The sequence below is a fragment of the Mus musculus genome, chromosome 9 (assembly GCF_000001635.26).
Source record: "Mus musculus strain C57BL/6J chromosome 9, GRCm38.p6 C57BL/6J".
NCBI lineage: Eukaryota > Metazoa > Chordata > Mammalia > Rodentia > Muridae > Mus > Mus musculus.
The window spans coordinates 102,715,960-102,738,488 of record NC_000075.6 but is presented as its reverse complement, the minus strand read 5'-3'; the positions used below and the strand labels follow the sequence as shown (position 1 = coordinate 102,738,488).

Genomic DNA, 22,529 nt, shown 5'->3' with positions numbered 1-22,529 from the left:
AGGGGATAGGCTCGCTTGCTGCCTGCTCCTTCAGAGCTGTGTTGGGGATGCGACTTGGACAGACACGTGGACTTCATCTCATCCGCACTCTTGCCACTCACCAAAGAGGCTGGCCTTTGCTCAGAGCACAGATGAGTCTGTAGTTTCGGGACTCATTTGTATGTCTGTTGTAGATGTAGATGCAAGTTCATAAGAACATGCGTGTGAGGGCCAGAGAGATGTCTGTCATACAGGGCATGGCTTCTCTTGCAGAGGATACTGTTTTGGTTGCAGGCAACCACATGGAAACTCACAGCTGTCTCCATATCTACGAGCTGACCTCTTAATCTGCCCTCTATGGGCAATGCACAAATGTGGTACCCATATATACAACACACACCCATCAGATTTGCTTTAAGAAGAATATGTATGTGTACGAAGTCTGGGGTTCAACCCTGAATGTCCCCAAAGGAGCGTCATGGTATATGCCTATAGTTCCAGCATTTCAGAGGTGGAGGTGAGAAGGTCAAAAGGTCAAGGTTACTCCCTTGGCAAAATAGCTAATTCGAGGCTAGCCCCAGAAGCAACCCATCCTCCTCCCTGAACCTTGATTTCAGAGGTTCTGTCTCCAGGGAGGCAGGGCAAGGAGCTTGTCACCAGAAGACTACAGGATGATCTCGGGAGCCCATGTGCCTGACATATTGATGCCTTTATCTTAATCTGAATTTGGGGCCTTAGTACCAGAAGATAAACCTGAGAAAGAGCCTTTGTACCCACCCCACTTCTGGCATGCATCTAAAGGGATCCCAGGGCTGGCAGAGCCAGGCAGGAATGGCTCCAGGCAAGAGCAGCTTCCTTAGGGGTGGAGGGACCTGCTGTTCCCACGGCTGTGCTGGCATAGGCTCACATGGCTGTCAGTGCCTAGGCTTGACTCAGGGGCCAGCCATCCTGTGTGGCCAGTTCTGGGCTCACACACCCACAGCTGCCTGTTCATGCACTCCTTATGGCTCAGCCCAGGCCCTGGGGCTCAGCTTCTCCTCCTCTAACCTGGAGGACTTCACCCACAAAGTCCCTGTCATCCTCTCACCTCAAGGGAATGACAGGGGGTCTGGTGAATGGGGAGGGGCTTGAGACTTCTGGTCAAAAGATCCCCAGGGACTATAGTCTGGATCTTGCTCAGGGCCACACGTGACTGTGCAAACAGGGAGCATGCCTCTGCACTGTTGTGTCATCTCACCTGAGGCTCCTTCTCAACCAAGCAGAGCCCTAAAGAATGTCCCTCCTGACAAGAGGTCCCTCAGCCCGGGAATGCAGCTCTTTTCTGTCTTCTGCTCCTGTGGGACCATGAAAGAAGGGAGGAAGAAAACAATAGATGCTGCTAGTGGGAGATGCTATCCATGGGGAAAGCATCCTAGACACAGAAATGACACGTGAGATGCTTGGAGCCGAACCCACCAAGTATTATTTCGATGCTGGAGGTGTGGAGGGGTCTGATGCCTGATCAAAGCTGGAGCCAGAGAAACAGATGTGTGACGGTTCCTGTTTAGACTACTCATTCAGAAAGCACTTCTGAGCTTGGCTTAGGGAGAGCATACAACGAGCATATAGACAGTTGGGACATAAAAGTGTTCAGAAACAGAATTCGCTTTACATTGACTGGTCTGCCTCAGTAAACATCTGTTATTGAATGAATGAATGAATGAATGAGTCAGTGAATGGTGAAAGGAAGAAAGGAAGAGACACCATAGCCACTTTAGAAACATAGGATGGAGGGAAGCGAAGTCAGCCACACAAAAACAGAGAGCCCACACCTTAGGAAGGAAGGCTCTTGTGCTGTGCAGATGTGAGATTTTGAGTTTGGATTCCTAGACTCCATGGGCGTGACCATAGCAAGCCTGTAACCTCAGTCCTGTGGGGTGCAGAGACAGGAGGATAGATAGAGCTTGCCGACGGTTTCCTCCGACAGCTCGCTGACAGCTTAGCACCAGGTTCCGTGAGATACCCTGTCTCAAGGGGATGAAACATTGGTAAAGCAGGAGACACAATATCCTCCTCTGGCCTCTTCACAAGGGCATGTGTACCTGTATACACACACACACACACACACACACACACACACACACACACACACACACAAATAAAGGTCTCCATAGTTCTCAGGGCCAGCTTTGGCAGTGGCTTTACAGCTGCTGCTGTACCACGGAGAAGCTTGCATGGCTGCTGCTGATGCAATCTGTTGAGAGGATTGCCACAGTACACTGTGTTAAACAAGCAGAAGTTACAGAGGAGGGTCTGGACAGGGGCCTCCCTCCCTCAGCTAGAAATGTCATTGTCATGGGCCAGAAAGACTCAGGAAGGGTCAGTCCAGACAGGGAAATGATCACAAGGTTGCCTAATATACCTGGAATGTGTCCTTAGGTTGGAGCATTTGGGCTTGCAAAAGACACCTATCTGAGGACAGATTATGACACTGGCCTTGCTCTAAATTCAAAACTGGTAGACTGCTGGAGTAGAGGAGAATCACGTCCCCTCAACAATGTCACATGGGCTCCATCCTGCTGCTGGAGACTAGAGGTTTGCTTTGTGGCACAAAGGAGTTCCAAGACATAGGTCAGAAGTAGATTCAGGTCTTGCTAGGTTGGCCAATCTGTCCAGGCTTCTACATTGATAGTGCCATAGACCTCCACTTACTCCATCTCCAGTTCCAAGCCCCACCTAGAAGACACAGAGGTAAGCCCCAGCCACGGACGTTTCCTAAAACATCATCTCTTTGGGCAGGCACGATGCCCGGTGCCCCTAAGTAGAGTTAATGTGAAGTCAATAATGAACATGTCCCTTAACAAAAATCAGATTCAACCTTTGGCATCATTTTTCTTAGAAATTCAATTAAATAAGATTCAGTTTTTTTTTTTTTAAAGGCGACTCTCTGTAGACCCAATACTTTGGGAAGAACTTATGCCCCATAGCAGGCTTAGGATTCATGATGGGAGGCTCTAGCGGTAGAGGGCTCCAACTTAGAGCAGACAGTGACCTTTGCAGCCTGGTGGAAGTGGGCTCCAGATTTGCTGGCTCTAGGATGTAGGGAGGAATCCTGTCAGCTACAGAAAGTTCAAGAAGTCATCCTGGGGACTAACAGGCCATGTGGAAAGCAGATCAGCTGACCCATGCTTGACCACTCTGGCTTAAGGTAAATTCTGTGATATAAGATGTGAAGGAAGTATGCACGTCCAAAGGGGGATTTCATGGTGCATGAAGTCTTCCCATTTCCAATGGATACTGAACACTTAGTTGCTGTGGTACTCTGCATGGGGTTAGACCCAGATATAGTCGGTCCAAAAAGGCATTGCTGCTGTGAGGTCTCTGGACTTCCTCCAGCAGACTTGCTCACCCAGCAAGGTCTCAGAAGACACTGGGTGTCCGTTAGATCTTCACTTGGGCTAAGGGACAAGGTGGAAGCCCTGAAAACAAGTTTCCTGTCCAGCTGGGGTTCCTGGGGACCCATGGAGAGACTTTGGTTTTCTGTGGGTTTCTATCTGTTTACAGTCACTCTTCTGGCACATTGTTAGCAAGCTCTTTGAGCCTGGCACATGCTCATGCCAAGAGAGAGTTAATAATTAACCAGAAGGTGAGAGAGAGGAGAGAAGCCAGGCTAGTAGCTCATATGCAGTGCCTGGATCGGTTTGCTTCATCACCCCCACCCCCAGCCCCAGAGCCCCACAGCTCCCCCTATTTAGTCATCCTAGACAGGGGGACAAGACAGGAAGGTTGGGGCTCAGATTAGGTTGTCCCCTCTGACCAACTTGGTTTCCAAAGGGCCTAGCAGAGCACCCAGGTTCTAGCCCAGGCCCCACCCCTTTGCAGGTGTCCAGACACCTGAGGCAAATACCTTTCTTCTCAGGGCCTCTCCAACTCCACCAGCTGCAGTTTCTGTTTCCTGGCTCAGTAAGGGAGGATTGCAGAGCGCTGAATAACCTGTTTAGTTTCTTCCCCGAGAAAACTCACAAGGGAGCCCATGGGGTCATGGAGGAGTAGAAAGCAGAAAATATTGCTGCCCCTACATTTCCTCTGGGGGACACATGTGCAGATGTACACACACGTACGTGGAGGTTTTCTGGGCACATCGGGATTCATTTCTTCCTTCTTTTGGTCTACAGGAAATATAAAGGTGACTGTCTATAGACTAAGTCACACAGAAGGCAGACAGCAAAGTCCATAGTCACTTGCAGGATTGCTGGTGAAGTCTTTGTGTGTTCTGAATTCTACCCACCTGTTGAATTCCATTCCTATGACAAGGGAGGTTGGCCAAAAGACACCCTCTTTGGAACTCCAGCTTGGACATTCCTCAACGTGGCTGCTGAGTCCCTATGTGACTTCACCCATGGTTGGTCACAGGTTAACTTTGCTGTCATGGGCTTCATGGCCCATCTGGTGGTCTGCTGTCTCCTGGTCATCCTTACGCCCGCCCACTTGCGTTCTGACTGGATTCAGTGCCAAGATTAATGGGTAGTTTTTCCTTTTTCTTTTTGAGTTGGAGAAATATACTTTGTGAACTTTGGGAAGGGTGGTGATGGTATTACAACAGAAGGCTAAAGACAGGTGCCCAAGACTTTATCACACTCTCTGACCTACTGTGCATGGACCCAGTGGGAGGGTCCACATGGTACGTGCATCCTTTAACAGGGCTGTGTGCACTGAATGAGAGGGTAGAGGGGGTAATGTGTCAGACTTATGCCTACTGTACAGCAGCCAAGATCAAAACTGGTTACCCTCAGATGATCTCTGTGTCACCATAGGCTGAGTGTGGTGGCAGGGGCAGCCATGTCGTTTAAACTGTTCTTAATAACACTTTACACAATCTCTAGTTGGACGTGTCACGTGACCTTGGAGGGAGTAGACCTGGGTGACCCCTCAAAATCTTCACACTCTTTTTCTTCATCCTTGCAGATGACCAGTCTGGTAGCTGGGGGTGGTGGCACACACCTGTAAATCCACCGTAGGAAAGGAGGCTGAGGTGGGAGAATTTCTGGTTTGAGGGCAACTTAGAGGCTCAAACCTAGGTTGTGTCTCAACCAATAGACAGACAGACAGACATCTCCTTATAAGCTCTTTTTTTATTAAAATACTGTCATACCTGGCGGAATGCAGCAGCAATCCTGGTACAGAGTGGCGTAACAAAACAGCCATGTTTACACTTTAAATATTCATGATAACTTAAACACACAGACACACGTCATGGTCTTTGGCAGAAAACGTTCACAGCACAAAAAAAATACTTTAAAAGAAATACCAAATATTAATCCAAAATATATTAAGTTGTTTTTTTTTTCCTTTCACAATATTTTTTTGCCTTCTTTTCCCCCTCCTTTTTTTTTAAAAACTTTTATCTTTGTAAACAACGTACATGAACCAGATGTATTTCTCAGCTTTACATAGGGGAAAGGGAATTAAAAAAATACGCAATTGCCCAGCAAATGCAAATGTTTAAAAAGGAAATGCAGAGAGAACTATGGGAATGGAACAAACAACAGACAGAACTTCAAACAGTGAAAGAAAAACAAACAAAACAACCAGAGGAGAAAAACACAAAAGATCTGAAATCCACCAATCGCTTTTTGAGCTGAATGGGGGTTGCTTTAAGACCAGAAGTCAAAGTCACTGCTGCTGGTGGTCTGCCACGTGGGGGTAGTTCACCTAATTCCAAGTAGCTGGCCCTGCTTCAGGGCTGGGGCACCAAAACTTGAGGAGCCAGCCTCTAAGGGTGCCATTCTGTGGTGGGGGCACCATAATGAGGACTTTTCTTTAAGTTCACTGATTCGTTTTAACAACATAGCTCCCTCTCCCAGTCCCTGCTGGTGGGAACGAATACATTTATGAGAACAACTTCTCCAGTTTCTTCAAAGAGAACCTGGTGCTGGGCATGACAGATGTCCGCTTGTGGTGGCTCATCACATCTGGCTCAGTTTATAACCAAACTGACAGGATGTCCCAGGGATAGGAGCTGTGGAGCCATTCACAAAGGCTGGTGATAAGAATCCCATGGGCACGAAACACAGGGATTTAAAAAGCAGAGGAAAGCCAACCAGTATCAAAATCCACAGCCAGGAACTGCAGGCAGAGGAACATCTGGTAGACCTGTCACATGTTTCAAGAACTGTGGCAGCAGGGGCAGGCAGCACAGCCCTGGAGGAGACTCTGAACCGGCACGCTTAGTCTTCTGTTCCCAAGGAAAAAGAATTATATACAAAACACACTGCTCTGCGGGGCCTCTCAAGTGACCTCTAACCTACTCCAAGGGGACATGCTGGTGGCTCCCGAAAGACTCACACTCCCATCGTCCCCCACCTCCCAAGGATTCAAGTCTTAGTGATCTGAGGAAGTCAGTCAGGGACTGAAGAGCAGATAGTGTTGGCTGGAGCCATGCTTAGCCACAGAACACCATAGCTGGCCTAACGATCCCTGCAGACCGCTCGGCTGGTGCCCAGCCATTCTTGGGCGTCAGAATCCGCTGTTTCCTTCAGGCAGGACGGAGGGGGCTCAGCTCCTTTCTGCCCCAGCAACAGGCCTCCGGCTGCAGGTGATGTCTGGCTTTTCCTTCCTCATTGTCATAGGAGAAATATAGGCCAAAAAGCAGTCTTCTAGGGGGTGCAGGCTTTTCTAGCTAGCTCCCCTGGGGTGCTCCTCTCTGAGCCCCATGCACCAAGGCATCACTGGTCGGAGGATGTGAGGCACAGCATTTGAAGACAACTGCCGGAATGCCAGGAGGGAGCCAGGCTTCGGGGTCCCCAAGGCACTGCCTCCTTCCTTCAGATCAGTATTTCTACCATGTCTGACAGATCCTGGACTCTGGTTGCAGCTATAGAGTCTGGAGAAAAAACAAGAAGACAAGTGTATGCTGTCAGTACTATCCACTTGTTCTCCTCAGCTCCCAACACAGGGTCTTTTTTAAACAAGACCCCCTCCCCTAAGCTGCCTCAGCCCTTAGGTTCCTCTTCCCTTGATCAACTAAGCACAAGGCTGTGCCCCCTCCCCTCTGCCGAGGAAGCCCATGCCTGTGTTTAGACTCTGAACTAGCTTGAATGATCAGTGGAAGGGTGCTCCCAGGGTTAGAAGCAGGCTGTAGCGTTCCTGTCATGCCTGTGGTTTTTCTGAGATCATGGGGCACACACAGGCAGCTATGCAAGGGCAAATGTGAAACAAGAGTAGAAAGAGAAAAGGCTTAGTTCCTCCTTTCTGGGCTCTTCCAAATAGCTTCCCAACCCAAGATCACCATTGAGTTCACTTGTCAAGCTCCTGGACTGACAGGAGGATGTGAGGGCAACTCTGGAGGAGTTAGAGTGCTTCCTGTTGCGTTGCCTTCTTTCTGAAATGGCTCGATGGCCCTGCCTCCCATTGAGACAACTTCCAACAACCCTCAGTTCGCTACGGTGGGGCTTTCCACAGTGGATGAGTTTGCGGAAACGTGGGGAAAACAGGGCCCATGCGTTCCAGTTTGCACCTCTACCATGTTCCCAACCCTCATCTAACCAAGTGGGGTGCTTACCCAGAGAGGGTGTCCTCTGGCTACTGTTGCACCCCAGGAGGCCATCGGGTTCTGAGGCCAAGCAGGCAGAGGTGTTGTCTGCAGGGCCATCCGTCTGGGTGCTCCCGTCTCTGCTGCCATGTTTGGTGTGGGCAGGGAGAGGAGCTGTGGCCGGAGGCTCCTCTGCTGGGACCCGGTCTGTAAGAAAGAATGGACACTGATGGGTACAGCTTGATGTAGGAGACACGGTCCCAATGGAGGACACCCCAAGCAAACTTGGTGGACTGGGTAGTTCTTAATTTGCAAGCTGTCTAATAGAATGAAAAGACTCCTCTTTTTTTTTGTTTTTTTGTTTTTTTTCGAGACAGGGTTTTTCTGTATAGCCCTGGCTGTACTGGAACTCACTTTGTAGACCAGGCTGGGCTCGAACTCAGAAATCCGCCTGCCTCTGCCTCCCGAGTGCTGGGATTAAAGGCGTGCGCCACCACGCCCAGCAAGACTCCTCTTTTAAAATAGGAATAAATGGGGTCAGGATAGGCATCAATGTTCTGTGGCCCTTCTTTGTAGCTGGAATCTAGGATTTCTTAGTATTTGCTCAGGAACACCCTTGCCTAGATCTATCTGTATCCAGCATCCATCCACTCTACTAGCAGGACCCATGTAGGTTGCAGTCACGGGAGCCAAAGGCTAAACCCGATCCCTTAGAAGAGGGGGTCAGGAAGCCCTGGTCTCAGTGGGCGTGTATTCTGAGAGTCTGGTAATATGCATTCCAAAATTCCTACCCCTTTCCCTCCCACACCAAGCCTCCTCATACCTCCCGCTGGCCGTGCATCAGTTTGCCGCTCACTGGATACGAGCCCTTGCCAGCCCTGAGTTCCCACTGCAGCCGCGAAGATGGACGGCACCGACTTGGCAGGCCGTAGGGTGCCCTGGGTGGCCTTGCCAGGGTCTTTCCTGGAGCGCTGCTGAAGGACCTTGATCACCGCATCCTTCTCTAGGATCTGAGCATGGAGCACCTTCAATCTGTCAGGGAGGAGGTCACACTGTCAGACCCACAGGCTCAGCTCCTCCAGCCCACCCACCTCACAGAAGTTGCAAAGAAACCCAGACATCTCTCCCTGGGGCAGGCAGGACCTCTTGGCCTTGGAAGCCCACCTATTATTGCAAGACTCAGATGAAGATCTCTTACAGAGAAGGAGAAGTGGCCAGAGCTTAGGAGGTACCCACCCACCTCCAGCCTGCGAATACCAGGGATTCACTCAGGGAAACAATTGTCTATAATTTCTGGAATGTCAAACATACAGAGCTGCTATGGGTGGGGCCTATTTACCAGGGACAAAGGACACTGGGAAGAGACTGGGTAGCACCGTTCCACCCCTGACCGCAGATACCCCTGCCTGACCCTGTGGTACCTGCTCTCCATCTCCTGGTGCCTGTGGTTGCCTGGCAGCAGGCCCTCGTTGAAACTGCTGCTGGGCGAGGGCTGGGGGGAGTGCCGGATGAGAGTGGTATCGCGCTGGGCAGCCGCAGTGGCAGCCGCGTCCATGGCGAACTGCCTCATAGCCCGTTCTTCCAAATACTTCTGTTCCCACTTGGTCATGTCCGCCTCTAGAGCCAGGATCTGTTCCTCCTTCTCCCGCAGCTGTTCAGACAGCCGCAGGGCACTGAGCTCGGCGGACCCACCATGGCTGCCGCCACCACCTGCGAGGGTGCCTGTCTGCCTCTGTAGAGCAAGGAATAGCATGGTCAAGGGTAAAGGCTGGCACGAGGGGGACTTTGTTCCTCAGGCTCACATGAAGTCTCTCACATGCATCCCTCTGTTCAGTCATGGACAGCACATACAGACAGCCCTTCCTACTTCCACCCAGAGATATAGGGAATAGCAAAACTCCTCACATCCTCTCCTTAATTCTGGTGGTCAGGAGACTAGGGACACATACGACTAAAAAGCAATTCTCTGAAGTGGGAATTGGGTTTGAGTGGCAATCACATTGGGACAAAGTCTTGGCCCCCCTTCTATGACAGGGTAAAGTTGTGTGTAGAGACAGAACTCTATTTGGTTGGTAAACACAAGAGATGTTTATGTCCAAGCACAGACTCAGACATCTTCCTTCCTATTTTTGGGAAGATGGATTAGAGTGGTCAAGCCTTCTGCACGAACATTATTACTGACTGGTACTAAGGTACCAAATTTCTGTTATTAGCCACAGTAGGGCTCGAGGCAGAGCCTTTGCTATACAAAGCACCTGAGAGGGACCAAGCAGCGCCAAGGGGAACATGAAGCAATCATCTTTCAAAGAGGACAAAGACTAGAGAGCAGGGAGGGACTCTTTGAATTGTGCCCGGTACTGCCAGCTGCACAGGTCTTCTGGGCTTACCTGCTGTGCACGCAAGGCTTTGAGTTCCTGCTCCAGGCGCGTGCGCAGACGCAGCTCCAACTGCTCTCGCTTTTCACAGGCAGCCTGCAACTGCCCCAGTGCCTGCTGCAGCCGCTCCACCTTCTCCACATAGGCCTGCTTTTTGCGTAGCTCCTCTTCAGCCCGGGCGGCACGGCTTTGTGCATTGCCCAGAGCCTGCTCCAGCAGTTCAGCATGTCGCCGCTGGTCCTCGATGGCACCACGCAGCAGTGCCATCTCCCGCTCCAGCTTCTCCTGTTCCTGTTGCTGCTCATAGCCTGTCCGAGGAGACATTAAAGAGGAAAGGGTCAGTGATGGCGGCCACCTTTGCCTACTTGTGACAACTGCTTCTCCCCCTCGACGCGTCTGCGAGTTACATATTGCACTTCGGCGAGATGCAGACTAAGGTAAGAGTAAACGGCAGAGCCTGACCCCCATGACCCTTGCTGGAACAAACAAATAAACCAAAGTGGCCTTTCAGCTGCTTGAACTGTGCCAGACATGACCATTACCAAAACATATTTTCCTTAAGCTTCATGATAACTAGACTGCTCAGGCAGACACTGTGCCAACCTGTTATAGATTAGGGAGGGTACTGTGACAAGGTCATTCGTTGTGCAAGCAGGACGTGCACTTTTAACCTTATCACACTTGATCCCCCAGGAGGAATTTGAGGCTCCTGATTTATAGAGGAAGAAACATAGGAACCAAATGGCTGACTGGGAGGCTCCGGCTATAAGGCTTTGCTCACAGTCCTTCTCCCTATAGGCTTGCCGAAATGAACTCTTAAGTACAGTCTGCGGACGGTAGCCTCTCCTGTTCACCGACCCTTTTGTTGCATGGTCTGGGGGCCCACATGCAACATCATAAGAGAATTCAAACCATGCATCACACTGAAAAGGATGCTGGTCCAAAGACTTGTGTCTAAGATTCCAGCAATTGCCGAGCACTTTGCACATTAGAGGAACCTCTCCATTTAGCCTGGCCAAGGCAAGAAAGAACCTGGATGTTCGCCCTTTGGGAGTCTTGGGCTAGTCGACCAAGAATGGCTGCTTATTTCTCTAGAGAGTTCGTAGGGAACAGGGTTTGGAACAAAACTATATTGGTGAGATTTTTCTGCTACAGTGGATGGCTCTACATTATCCAAAACAGTAACTACCAAGGTTACACTCAGCTACCGAACTCTCAAAATGTGGCTGGAAAGACAGAAGAAATGTTAACTTTCTTTGGGCTATGTGTGGCTAGGACACGGCCCTAGTATGCAGAGGCCTCCCTTCACCAACTCGTTGAACAGCATTAAGGGGCACTAAGGGGCAATCTAGGCTATCTCCTTTGCCCTTCTGAAGGCTACAATCGGCCTAGCTTGCCTCACTCTTTGGTGTGGAGGGAAAAGACGGGGCTGTTCCATGATGCTTTACACATGACTTGGTCATACTCTGCTGGCTTGCCTTTGGTGAGTGGAGTGGAGGGAAGAAGCCAGGTTCAGACCCGTAAACAGCATCCTCTCTCACCCACTAGCACTACAGCCTGTGTCTGAATGTCCAGGCCTCACTCCAGACCTAGCAGTACTAGGAGGTAGATGCTTCTGTAGCCTGTGCCAGGCCAAGGCAACACCTGTCCAAAAGCAGGCAGGACCAGTTGTCAGGCCTCAGAGTCAGCTCCTGAAGGCCCATATCAGACAATTCAGGCAGAGATGGGGGCTGCTGTTGGGGAAAGCCAGTTATGGGGAGGAATTCTGTACCCTCCAGAAAAAAGTGTCAACCTCAGCCCTTTAGAAATGGCGATTATATAGAAAAACAAAACAAACAAAGCAAAACAGCCTTCTAATGCTAGGGGGGTTTCTTAGTTCCTCCAGCTGTGGATCCAGTGTTTTTTGTTTCCAGATGCCTTGTACAATCTCTAAGATACCTTGGTTGAGGGTGGGAGGCTGAGCCTATCTTAGCAAGCTCTCCACATTCAGGTCCTAGCCTCCCTTTGTATTCATACTCTCTCCTCCCAAAGCCAGGCTGGGCGCCGCCGGGGCCGAAGGGCGCCACTGTCAGGCGCACAGGGGAGGGAACGGAGGGGGGGACGGGCTGGGAGCGGAACAGCCCAGCAGCTCTGGTATGCCAGGCATCCAGGTCACCCGCGGCTGCGAGATTAATGGCTCCAGCAAGAAGCCAAGAACAGCCTGGCGCTAGCTTGCTCCCCGGGGAGAGGAAACGCCTCCCGGCTGCTTCTGCCCCCCTCCCCCTCTGCAAGCTTCCAGAAACCCTCCTTAAGACTTCCTTTCTCCGTCAGAGCCGGGCTCCAAAACCCACCCCTCCCACCAAAGCACCCCTAATCTCTCTTCCCACAGCAGTAGGTGCTTCTACAGACTCCCAAGGGCAAACCCCTAGGCGACACACCTCTTTCCCCTTCACCTCCGTTCCAGAGACCTTTAACCACCTCATTTTGAAAGGTAGTAGTGGATAGCACAGGTCTTACCCAATCTGAGCCCATTCCCTGCCAAAGGCTTATTTATTAGCAAGCACTCTAAGTCCCCGAAGGAAGGGGGTGGGGCGGTTAGCATTCAGAAACCCCCTCTCTCTGGAGTCTTTCCCTCTTTAGACACCCCTAACAAAGTACCCTCATACATATTCCTCCTAAATACCTCTTACCTACAAGCCTGTCATTTCCCCTCAGTGTCTGAGACCTCCTCCACTGCCTCCATACTTCTGCTGTTCCCAGATTTCCCAGGGTCACCAGGGGCTTCCTAATCACCAGGAACATGGCTCAGGAACACTTTTTCCCTTGAACTTGTGGGTACCTGCTCCTGCCTTAAGCTCATCTCACCTCCCTGTCATCCTCTGGATGGATTCTCACATTCAGCCCAGCGCTGGCCAGGTGCTTAGCCTGGCTCCACTAATGAAGGAACAAATTGATTAGTCTATAAAGCTTCCAGGATGCCTGGACCTCCCTGTTTTAAAGAGAAACTTTCTGAATGCCTCCTTCAGACTGTAGCTGTTGACTAAACCCATCTGTGGCTGTCCCAGGAAGTTTCACCATGTGGACCATCCCCTGCAGCTTCCCATGTCCCCAGCCTTTCTGTTGTCTGTCATTCCTAGGAAAACTCCAAAGAACCCTCATCATCCTCCATTTATCTATTGCCAGGGCTGTCATGGCCTCCCTACAGGAGAGACTGAGAGTCCATAGTGTGTGGCTCAGCCAGTTAAGGCTCCCTAGTCCCTATTCATCTTTGGAAATCACCCCTTCCCAGAGCAGCCATTCAGTGAATCTGTACCACTCTGCAAGGGGGGTGGGGGTAGTGAGGGTGGGTTAAACCTGAAGGGGAAGGGAGTGGCAGGGGTAGTGGGGCCACGTCATTGTGCCTCATTGCCTTTACACCCACCCAGGTTTCTCAGCTGGTCCCCTACTCACTCTGGGCAAGCAGTTTCGCCACCATGTCCTGACTGCCCGCCTGGGCTTCCTGGGTCTTGCTTGCCAGGTGGCGGTTTGCCGATTCCAATCTCTCTGTTTCAAATAAGGAGAAAAGATGTTTTAAATATAGAGGGATGCTATCAGCCTGGGCTTTACCCTCGGGTCCTAACTGTAGGCTTGCACCCTCTAAACTGGGGAGATGGGATTATAAGGAAGTCCCAGCTCAGCTCAGGGCCCAACGATGGGGGCTAATGTAGGCCTCTATAGCTCAGAACAGATTCTAAATTTCCCCCTGAAAACAGAGCCCCCAAAGTCTGACAGATGATGTCCTCCCAACACCCCAACCCTCGTGCCTGGTCCTTACCTCTAAGGTCTCGGTTGAAGTCCTGCAACCGTCTCATCTCACCGTCCATCTTGTTCCTCATGGTCTTCTCCAGGGCCTCACGCTTGGAAGAGGTCCTCATCAGGCTCTCGTGGGCCTCAGAGAGCCGCTGGATTTCATTTTCCAGCTGTAAGAGACAGATAATTAATTCAACTTCAGGAAGGGTCCTAGGGAGGGAGGCCAGTGACTTTACTGAGATTGCCACAGGACTGCAGCCTCTTAGGTAGACCAGACTGCTGCCTAGACACTGGGCTAGCTGCTCTACAAGGGGGCTACCTCCAGCATGCCCCATGCCTAGTGTTTACAAAGGACCAGGGATGAGAGCACCTAGGTGGCTCAGCCTATCCAGAACACTGTAGATAGACAGCAAGTGGAAAGCCTGAGGCTATTGCTAAAGTTGAACCTTAGTACACAATTGGCCAGGCTTCACCGAGGAAGTGGGGGTGCCAGACCCCAGCCTGAGCTGCCTCTGCCCAGAGCATGTGGCTGCCCCTCCCACTTGGAAGCCACAGGTCTTCCACGTGCTCCTAGCTGGCTTGCTTTGCCAATGCGTTGCTTTTTCTTTTCCCTGAGAGGAGGGGCTTTCTCTTTGGCCAGTGTTGGCCTGGAACAGACTGGCTGTTGTGTGGGTGCACAAAGGGCTCTCTGTGGGAGGTGTCCACAGGAGGGGCTGTGCAGGGTGAGGGTACAAGTGTGCAGGGAGCTAGTGAATGAGTCCTTTCTAACCACTACTGGCCAGCAACTGCTCATGCATTAGGGCAGGCCTCTTGGTCGGTCCTCAGCTGTCTGGAGTCAGCTTGGGATGTGTGTGTGTGTGTGTGTGTGTGTGTGTGTGTGTGTCTGGGGGTGTGTGTAGGAGAATATGGTGCAAAAGGTAGCCTGATAGGCTTTCCTGCCCCTCTGCCTCCCTCTGCACCGGCCACCGCTCTGAGTGTCCTTGGAGTCCCCACCTTTTCTATGCGGCCAGCCTTCTCTGAAGTGCTCTCCAGCTCTCTCTGCAATCGCTCATTGTCCCTCTGCAGCCTGGCATTCTCCCTCAGTACAGTCTCCATCTGGGCCAGGTGGGCACTGCCCAAGGTGGCCTGGGCACTGGGTGGTCCCTCCACTGCAGGTGGACCAAAGGAGCTTGGGGGTCCATGGCCCAGAGCTGCCGGGTGGAGGGGTGGAGAGTGCTCCTGGGGCTGTGGCAGGTACTGGTACTGCTGCTGCTGGAGGAACACCGGTGGTACCTGGGCCTGCAGGATCCTGGGAAAGAAGAGGTGAATAAAGCTCAGAGCCCCGAGACACACAGCACGCACGTGTGCACGCGCACTCTGACTATTACTGCCAGTGACTGAGCCTCCCCAGTGTTAGGCAGCCACCAGAGGGAGGGCCTGTGCCACAAGGTATGTGCCTAAGACTCAAGAGTCAGAGAGCAGGATGGGTGTGGGGTAGGGTGGCGGTGGCGCTGTATCCAGATGCTCATTCTGTTCAAGCAACCTGGGTCGTCCTAAGCAAATACAGCTTAAATATTACCTTTAAAGACGCGCTCATGACCTTTTGAATTGATAGAAGGATCTTTTGGGATGGAAGCCACACAGAGTCCCCAGGCCCCAGGAAGGGCACTTACTAGTGGATTCTAGCAGGTAAGCCATGTCAGCTAAAACGGCTCACCTGAGTTTTTTCTCCTCTTTGTTTCAAGGGTCTTGCTACCCACAACTACCGAAATTCTTTTCCAAGACCCCAGCTAAGGTTAGAGCAGGGAATCAGATGCCAGGGGGAACAGATTTCAGCTCCAGCTGCTAGGCCTTCAGCAGACCAGTGCTGTAGCTGCCAAGTGGCACCTGTGTCGGCGAAATCACAAGGGTCTCCAGCCACAGAAGCCAGGCTTGACCAAATGGCTGGTAACAGCAGGTTCACCCATGACTGTCTAGCTTCCATCTCTGTTGGTGATCACCTCAGTTAAGGGGCAACCCCTGGATTAGCTCCATAGCAGAGTTCAGGACTGTGTTCTTTCGGCCCTTGGCCATGAGTGTAACACATCCTTACACTCTAATGTTTAGAGAACAGTTAGGCCCAGGTAGCCAGAGGCTCTTTCTGGGGGCCTTGTGACCCCCAAGTGTCACAAGTGCCTTCTCAGTTGTACTCAGAATGTTCTAGAAGCCTCTTGGAAGTTTGGATTTCACTTCTGGATCTCTCATGCCCCCTCTGCCATCCCCAGTGTCCAAAATCACCCCTCTAGCCTATGGCTCGCTCCCCTGTTCTTTGAGCCCCTGACTCAGTCCCTAAAGCCTGCCCATCCTTTTTCCTCCTATAGGCTCCAGGGAGTGCAGAGAAGAGGGCTGCCACTAGACTGACTAAACTCCCCCTTGCTGCCAAGTGTGGTCACTCTTAGGGTTGCCTCAGATAACTGTTGTCCCCCTCCTCCCTACCACAGGCCAGGCAGACACAACTGACATTCTTCGAGAATGATCGAGAGCTCCAGGGAAGAATGGCGACGACTCCTTTCCGTTCACACTTGCTCCTGGTTCTTCCATTTCCCACCGCCCTCCTCCCTATCTTTTTGTTCTCCTGCAAAACAGCCCACTTCCTTGCCTGGATATTATCTTTTCCTGGCAGGGTTCAATAGGGCTGGTCCAAAAGAAGAAACTCTTCCTGACCGGCCCTGAAAAGGGAGGTGAGGTGGGGGTCTGGGGGAGTGGAGGCTAGAGTAAACCCACGAGGCTCCACCCCCCCCACACCCCCACACATCCCCGCTCCCCTGGCTCCCCTACTAGGCCCAAGGCGGCTATTCTCTTCCAGAGTGAAGAAAACCGAATTGGTGGGAAATGGAGGGACCAAATAAGGATTCAGCAAGGGTGACTGACTTTGAACCCAGAGGGTCCCCAGCCAGGTTCCTTGGAGCCCACCTCACCCCACCCCAAAGGAGGTACAGCAATGGTGCCTGTTTCTCTGGAAAAGGCACAGGGGCCAATAAAGATGACTAAGGCAGCCCCTCATTTCTAGGAACATGGACTCCTGCAATGATCTGGCTTCCTGCTTATACTAACTGGGCTCCCAGCCTAGCTCCAATGACCCATTCTCTAAGGCTAGTATTGATCTCTTAAGAGCCAATCATATCATGCCCTCCAATACACACACACACACACACACACACACACACACACACTCCCCGAGAGTTCACACACACACACTCCCCGAGAGTTCACTTCACAGGAAGTCAAGCCAAGTCACTACTCTGGTCCAACAGCATCCTGAGCCCCCCCTTTCCCCCCAAAGCAGCTCACTCACTCACTCACTCACTCACTCATCTAGGCCCATAAGCACAAGGGAAAAGCTAGTAAGTAATTAACTGGCAGACAGTAACTATACAGAAGTGGCCCAGCGAGCCACCTAGTTCTTTCAGCCTCAATAGCAACACCTCCCAATGATGAGCCAACAACAAAAAATGTCCACCTTCTCTTAAAAACCTTCAATAAGTTCCACCTTTGGCCTACTTAACTCGGGAGAAGTTTGGTAAGGATTCCTATTGTCTTTAGTTAGTTCTTTCTTAGAAAAAAAGAAATGCTCACCTTTGAACCCCATTCACATCCCTGGGAGCCCTCCTTATTTGAATGCTATAGACAATGCTATGTATATTTTGAGTTAAAGCAATGATGTCAGTTTCTTTTTGTTTTAGACAGTCTTGCTACGTTGTCCAGGCTGGTGGTGTGATCCTCCTGCCTCACCTAAACATTACAGGCATGCTACCATGACTGGATCAGCTAAATCCCCTTACCCTCCAGCCCCCCCAGCTCTCCCTTCTCAAGACAGGAGAGGGTAGATCTAGATCAGACAGCCCTAGGAACTGGTGGGGGTGCCCTGGGATTGGGATCATGACAGTTGAGATCCACGATATATATGATCTTGGGGTTCTCCTCCTCCTGGGAGACCGAACTAGAAAGAAATCTGGGGTTACCTGACTTCGGCATGCTGGAAGTGTGGGCTGCTTCGGGGTCGGTATCTTGGGTCAGTGACAGCCGCAGTCTCCTGAGCCATTACAGCGTGTGGGTACTGAGGTGGTGGCCCGCGGGGCTCTGGGCCCTCAGCTGGGGGCCCTCGGGGTTGGGGGCCCTGCTGGCTGCGGGCCAGCTGAGGGAAGCTGTGGGAAGAGCTCATGTGGCTGGGGACCCGAGCACCGTTTCTTTCCAGGGACAGTTGCAGAAGCCGTTCACTCAAGGAGCGCACATGGCCATGCCTCAGCTCTCGAAGAGCTTCATCCTGTCGCCGGCCGCCTCCGGACACCCCTCCTCTAGGATCCCGGTCCCCAACATGCGGCCGGGACCCTGCCTGCTGCGCTGCGTAGTACTGCGAATGGGCTTTGGCCTCCTCATAGGTGGGCAACTCTTCTCCTTTGCTGGGCTGTGGGCACAGCCGGTACAGCCTGTTCTCTGCCAGGTGGGTCTCTCCACCCTGATGCTCCTGGCCCTGGGGCTCCTGCCTGGTGGCTTGCTGCAGCACCTGACTGTCCTCGGGTGCTCCGATCTCCAAGGAAGCCTGGGGGCTCCCCGTGCCCCCAGCTCCAGCCCCACCCCGCAGGGCCTGCTGCTGGATAGCCAGCAGAGTGCGAGTCTCTGTCAGGTTGCCGTAGCGCAGCTGCTCTTGGATGAGACGGTGCAGGACTGTCCCTGAGGAGTCTTCCAGTGTCCTCATGCTTCTCTGGCTTGCACACACCTGCCTAGACAATGGCCAGCAGGCACCTGGTCTCAGAGCACCTAAGAGACAGAAAGAATAGCAGTCAAAGGAAGCACAAACAAAGGAGGGAGGGGCACTTGCAGGAACACTCTGGATGAAGGAGGAGGCTGGGTGGGTAGGTGGGTGGTTTTACACAGGCCCAGATGCAAGTGCTAATATGGCCATCTATTGATTAAGTTTAGTTACTGAGCTTCTGATCCTTAGTTTGCCATTAATATAAATATATATATGCATATATGTATATACATACATATATATGTACACACACACACACACACACACACACACACACACACAGTGTGTCTCTTGGAGTTGAAATGTAAGAAGCTGAGCGCCTGGTATGCTATAAATCCTTGGCAAATGCTTATCATTGTAACATTTATGGAGATTTAGCTGATCTTACAGATATACAACAGAAAACCAGAAGGCTATCTCATATCACAGTCCCCGGCAGTCAGCCATTACCCCAAACAATCTCATGGGCAAACTGTAGGACAGGCGTCCATCAAATTCAACCACTTAGCAATAGGGTTCCCAGTTTACTGGCAGGCGGTAAAGAAAGAATGTAGCCCAGCAGAAAGAAGCCCTAAGCAAATAATTCCATTGATTCTTTAGAATAAAGACGCGTGAGCCAGACCCTGGGCTCAAAGGCTGCTGATAAAATAAATCTGAGTCTCCCTGTCACAGATGACCTTAGCAGCCACTCTGCAAGGTGAGCAGCACAAGAAGCCCCATGGAAATTGGTGAGGAGGCAGAGGGGAGCTTGCAGTAACTGAGCCAGGGAAACATTTTCCATGACCACCAACCTCTTTTCTTGGCACACACATTTGCTACTTAGAAAAACCCCTCCCTACGTGTATGCTAGAGGCACACAGGGGATGATCCCTCTGCATCTCTGTTGATATTAGTAACAACTACCTATGCCAGTTGATGGGGTAATGAGGCGAGGGGGGAGACAAAGGAAGGGGGTGGTGGCCCCTTTCTGTGCCATACTAATGCTAGCCCCCTGTCCTACCTCAGTTTGGGAATGGTATGTTGGCAGAGCTGGAGAAAGGTAATGAGCCCTGACGATACCCAAGCCAGCAACTAATCCTCCCCCCCCCCCCCAACTGCACCCTGCAATGTGTAAGACTTGAAGAGTCTGCTCACACGCGGCTTTTTCTACGCGGTATTTCCTAAGTTAATCACTGTCTGGGCTGACTCGCGCTAAGGATCCGGGAGCGGCTAGAAGGAATGCTGAGCCTTCCCGGCAGATTCCAGGCGCGCCGACTATGAGCCAGGCTCTCGGAGCACCGAACATTTCCGAGGCCTTTCATCGCACAAACGTCCCAATCGAATCCCCTAGATGCACAATCTTTCTTTCAAATACTTATATAAGAGCACTTACTGAAAATCAACTTCCTTACACGGGCGCTGTACCTGGGCTGCACTGGAGCGCTGCACTCGGAAAACCAGCCACCTTTCTAAGCAAACACGGGTCTCTGGCCTTGGCCTGGGCTCACTCCAGCAAAAGGAACCAACGCTAGTCTCCAAGTCAACCAGGCCAGTCCAGGGTCCCGGCGTTACTCACCTCTACCGAGGCAGACCACTAGCACCGGTGGCTGCCCGAGCGCCCCGGGCGAGCAAAACCCGCAACCGCGAGAGGTCTTTAAGCATCGCGGGTACGCCTCTCTCCCTAACCCTCTTTGTTTTCCAAATACTTCAGCGCTGACGTCACCGGACTGGACAGCAGGCTGCATTCTTTCTAAGTGAGAGCCAGTTCGTGGCTCCGCAGAGGATTTTCCAAGGAAGACAAAGAGGAATTCTTGAGCTAGCTGAGGGTAAAAGCCACCTGTATCCCCAATCCAGACAAAGCAGCCACGGTAACCTCATAATTCAGCGAGATATGCCTACCGCAGCTTTTCACTTGCCCCGCACGCGAGACGCACACTCCCAAACACTGATCCTCTGTCCTTCCTCCAGCCCCAGTGGGTCGGAGAATGGTGTCCTCACCCCCACAAAAGCGCGAGCAGTCTAGGCTAGACACCCAGGATCGATCCTCGAAAGGGTTCACAGTCTCCCCTCCCGCTCCCGGGGAGGCTCGTCCACCCCAGCTCCGATCTCCAGAAAGGGTCGGACTGATCGCGGTGTCCCGCTGCTGCTGGGAAGCGTCCCCGCCGGCCTCGCGCACTGCCCGGAGTGCCCGGCACCTTGCTTACCGCTGCGGCCCGCGGCTGCCGGCGCACGCAGACCCGGTTCGGCTTAGGTACAGTCAGCAACGGAGGTGCGCACTAGTCGGTGGCGCCGATGATCTGCTTGCTCGCGCCCCAGTGCGCAGCCTCTAGGTCAGCCCGCGCTGGAGGCGGCTGCTATGCCAGGAATGTGAGAGTTTCAGGTTCCCCCTCGGGATCAAAGCGAACCACAAATAACCTCTCAGCGCGCCGCCCTCCTCCGCTCTCCGCCTCCCTCCGCTCCCCGGGCCAGCCCCCGCCTTCCTCCCGGGAGGCGGCGCTGCGGCTGGCCGCTGGGCTGGCCTCAGCCTTGTCCCCTTGCCACTCTGGGCTCTGGCGGCCGTGCGGCATTCATTCCCTGCCACCCTGCTTTGTGTCCTAGCTGTTGGGAGTGTCTTAACCAACTCGTCCCAAGATCGCCCCACCACTGCCCGCACCGGGTTCTCACCCTCCATTCCTACAGGCACCGAGGGACGACTCCAGGGATCAGCCTCTCACGCCCCTATGGTGGCTGTAAGAAGGGTCTGTGGCGTTTTGGAAATGGCGGGAGGACTGCACAGCAGTTCACATCCGCCCAGCCTTGACAGTGTTGCAGACGAAACGATGTTTCGGCCCGCCGCTGCCCAGCCTCTTTCCTAACTCCTACTATTTCACCCCCCAGCGGCAAACTTTGAATTGCACTTTTATTGTTTACAAACACCTTGGCCAGCTCTTTTAATCCTGCCTCTACAGGAAGTGTGTGAATCTGGGTTGAAAATCTGGTGGATTTAACCCACTACCTAACTAAATGAATCAACCACTCACTGGGCATTCGGTCCAACTCCTCCCTAACTCCGCTCATCTTTAAGCCAAGCACGCGGCGGGTCACCACTTGCTTTTTACTCGGCCATCCGACTCCAGTAACCCTCCGACGGTGCTCTTATCATGTCTGTAATAAATAAGAAACCAAGGTTCAGAGAGTCTAAACAACTTGCCTAGGGTCACACAGAGAGTAGCCAATGAAGCCAGGTCCCTTTTCTTGGTCTTCAAAATCCGGTCTCCGTAACCTGACAAGGCAGAGAGTCTCTGCTTCCACCTACCTGTCCCGAGTTTCAGTGTCTTTTCCACCTCGTCTACACCTAGCCAACCCTCTTTGTCTTCCGCTTCTCTGGCTTTTGGTGTGGAATCGACTCCTTTGTCATTTGGACCCTTCTACTTCCCCAGGAGACTCCTCCAGCTTAGCTGCTCTGACTCCCTCCCCTCCCCGCCCCCCCCACCCTCTTTCTGGTTAGAGCGTGCATTCCTCAGTCCCATCCACCTCGAATCAGGACCAATTTCTGCTGCGGGACTGCCGGGCCCAACCCCCTCCTTCCCTCGGCGTTCTCAATTCCTAAGTTTGCTGGAGGGGACCAAGGACAAGAAACCTTTCAAACTCAATAGTCAGGGATGTGGTTATTTTTGTATAAAGCTTTCCTTTAAAAGGGAGGGGTTCTCAGGAGTTAACCCCCCTTGCTGCCTTTACAGAGGATGTGCCTTCGATTCCCAGCACCTACCTGGTGGTTCACAGCCATCTGTAACTCCAGTTCCAGAGGATCTGATAGGCAATTCTAAATTATGCTGGTACGAGGCACCTACATGGTGTTTGACCGTACATGCAAGCAAAGCATTCATACATATAAGATAAAACAAAAAGCCTAAAAAGAAAACAAAAAAATGTGTATATGTTTTACTTGAAATCCAAATATTGCATTTTAGATTCTGTTTGTGTCTGACACAGATGAGAAAATAACAAATGTGCCAAGCTAAAGGCTACCTTACAAAGAGAAATTGTGGCTCGCACACACACACCATTGTCCCCGCTGGCTGCGGTAGGAGCCTATGACAAAGACTAGAGAAGGGATTCCCAGGTGCCCTCACTTCATGGGCAGCATTCTTGGAAACCCTTGGTGGAG

At 52.0% G+C, this 22,529-nt stretch overlaps 1 protein-coding gene across 4 annotated transcripts; it reads right to left on the bottom strand.

Annotated features, from left to right (window-relative positions):
* Positions 1-5,070: 5,070 nt before the first annotated feature.
* Positions 5,071-21,398, bottom strand: Amotl2 (angiomotin-like 2). 4 transcript variants are annotated; one of them, XM_006511772.3, is made up of 10 exons: positions 21,047-21,398; positions 17,613-18,408; positions 14,626-14,920; positions 13,658-13,802; positions 13,294-13,386; positions 9,877-10,172; positions 8,911-9,221; positions 8,313-8,521; positions 7,520-7,696; positions 5,071-6,841 (listed from the first exon to the last, which is right to left on the bottom strand). In XM_006511772.3, exons 1-10 carry the CDS (start codon positions 21,051-21,053, stop codon positions 6,783-6,785), a joined length of 2,388 nt encoding a protein of 795 aa, XP_006511835.1. In that variant the 5' UTR covers positions 21,054-21,398; the 3' UTR covers positions 5,071-6,782. The 4 variants fall into 4 exon arrangements, with proteins under 4 accessions (XP_006511835.1, XP_006511834.2, XP_006511836.1 ...); XM_006511771.3 differs by lacking the exon at positions 21,047-21,398 and adding an exon at positions 19,959-20,096; XM_006511773.3 differs by lacking the exon at positions 21,047-21,398 and adding an exon at positions 19,776-20,082.
* Positions 21,399-22,529: the final 1,131 nt, after the last annotated feature.

Bases quoted from the DNA above. Each gene is read 5' to 3' on its own strand.
- Amotl2 (XM_006511772.3), bottom strand. The intron at 13,387-13,657 runs GTAAGGACCAGG...TATTTGAAACAG, and splicing joins CTTCAACCGAGACCTTAGAG to AGAGATTGGAATCGGCAAAC. The intron at 6,842-7,519 runs GTAAGCACCCCA...TTTTTTCTCCAG, and splicing joins CCAGAGGACACCCTCTCTGG to ACTCTATAGCTGCAACCAGA.